This window comes from Myotis davidii, unplaced genomic scaffold, assembly GCF_000327345.1.
Source record: "Myotis davidii unplaced genomic scaffold, ASM32734v1 scaffold370, whole genome shotgun sequence".
Classification (NCBI taxonomy): domain Eukaryota; kingdom Metazoa; phylum Chordata; class Mammalia; order Chiroptera; family Vespertilionidae; genus Myotis; species Myotis davidii.
The window spans coordinates 4,089,890-4,090,209 of record NW_006288615.1 but is presented as its reverse complement, the minus strand read 5'-3'; the positions used below and the strand labels follow the sequence as shown (position 1 = coordinate 4,090,209).

At 48.1% G+C, this 320-nt stretch overlaps 1 protein-coding gene across 1 annotated transcript in view; it reads right to left on the bottom strand.

Moving 5' to 3' along the window:
- The window catches only part of DGKD (diacylglycerol kinase delta), an 81,119-nt gene that overhangs the window by 29,225 nt on the left and 51,574 nt on the right, over positions 1-320 (bottom strand). The window contains 1 exon segment of the mRNA XM_006760445.2: positions 3-106. Within this exon segment, the coding sequence (XP_006760508.2) occupies positions 3-106 (104 nt within the window).

Sequence of the window (320 nt, the reverse complement as noted above, 5' to 3'; positions counted from 1 at the left end):
TTGAATCTTCTGAGGAACTTCACGCCCTGGTTGTCCCCACTTTTTGAATTGACGAAGACTAACAAGGGGCTTGTGCAGGACGGAGGACATGTGGCCTTCCAGAAGCCTGGATTGAGAACGGAAAAGGGCAGAGGAAGTCTAAAAGCCATGAGAGACGGATGGGCATGCCTGATCCTGTACGAAGTAATCACCCGAGTGCCCTGTAACTTACACAGAACCAGCAAGAGTTAGTCAGCATATTTCCACATCGCCACTGTCCCTACAGAATAGAGTGAGTGCCCGTCCAGTCTGACTTCTTATTTACAAGGATTCTAAATTTC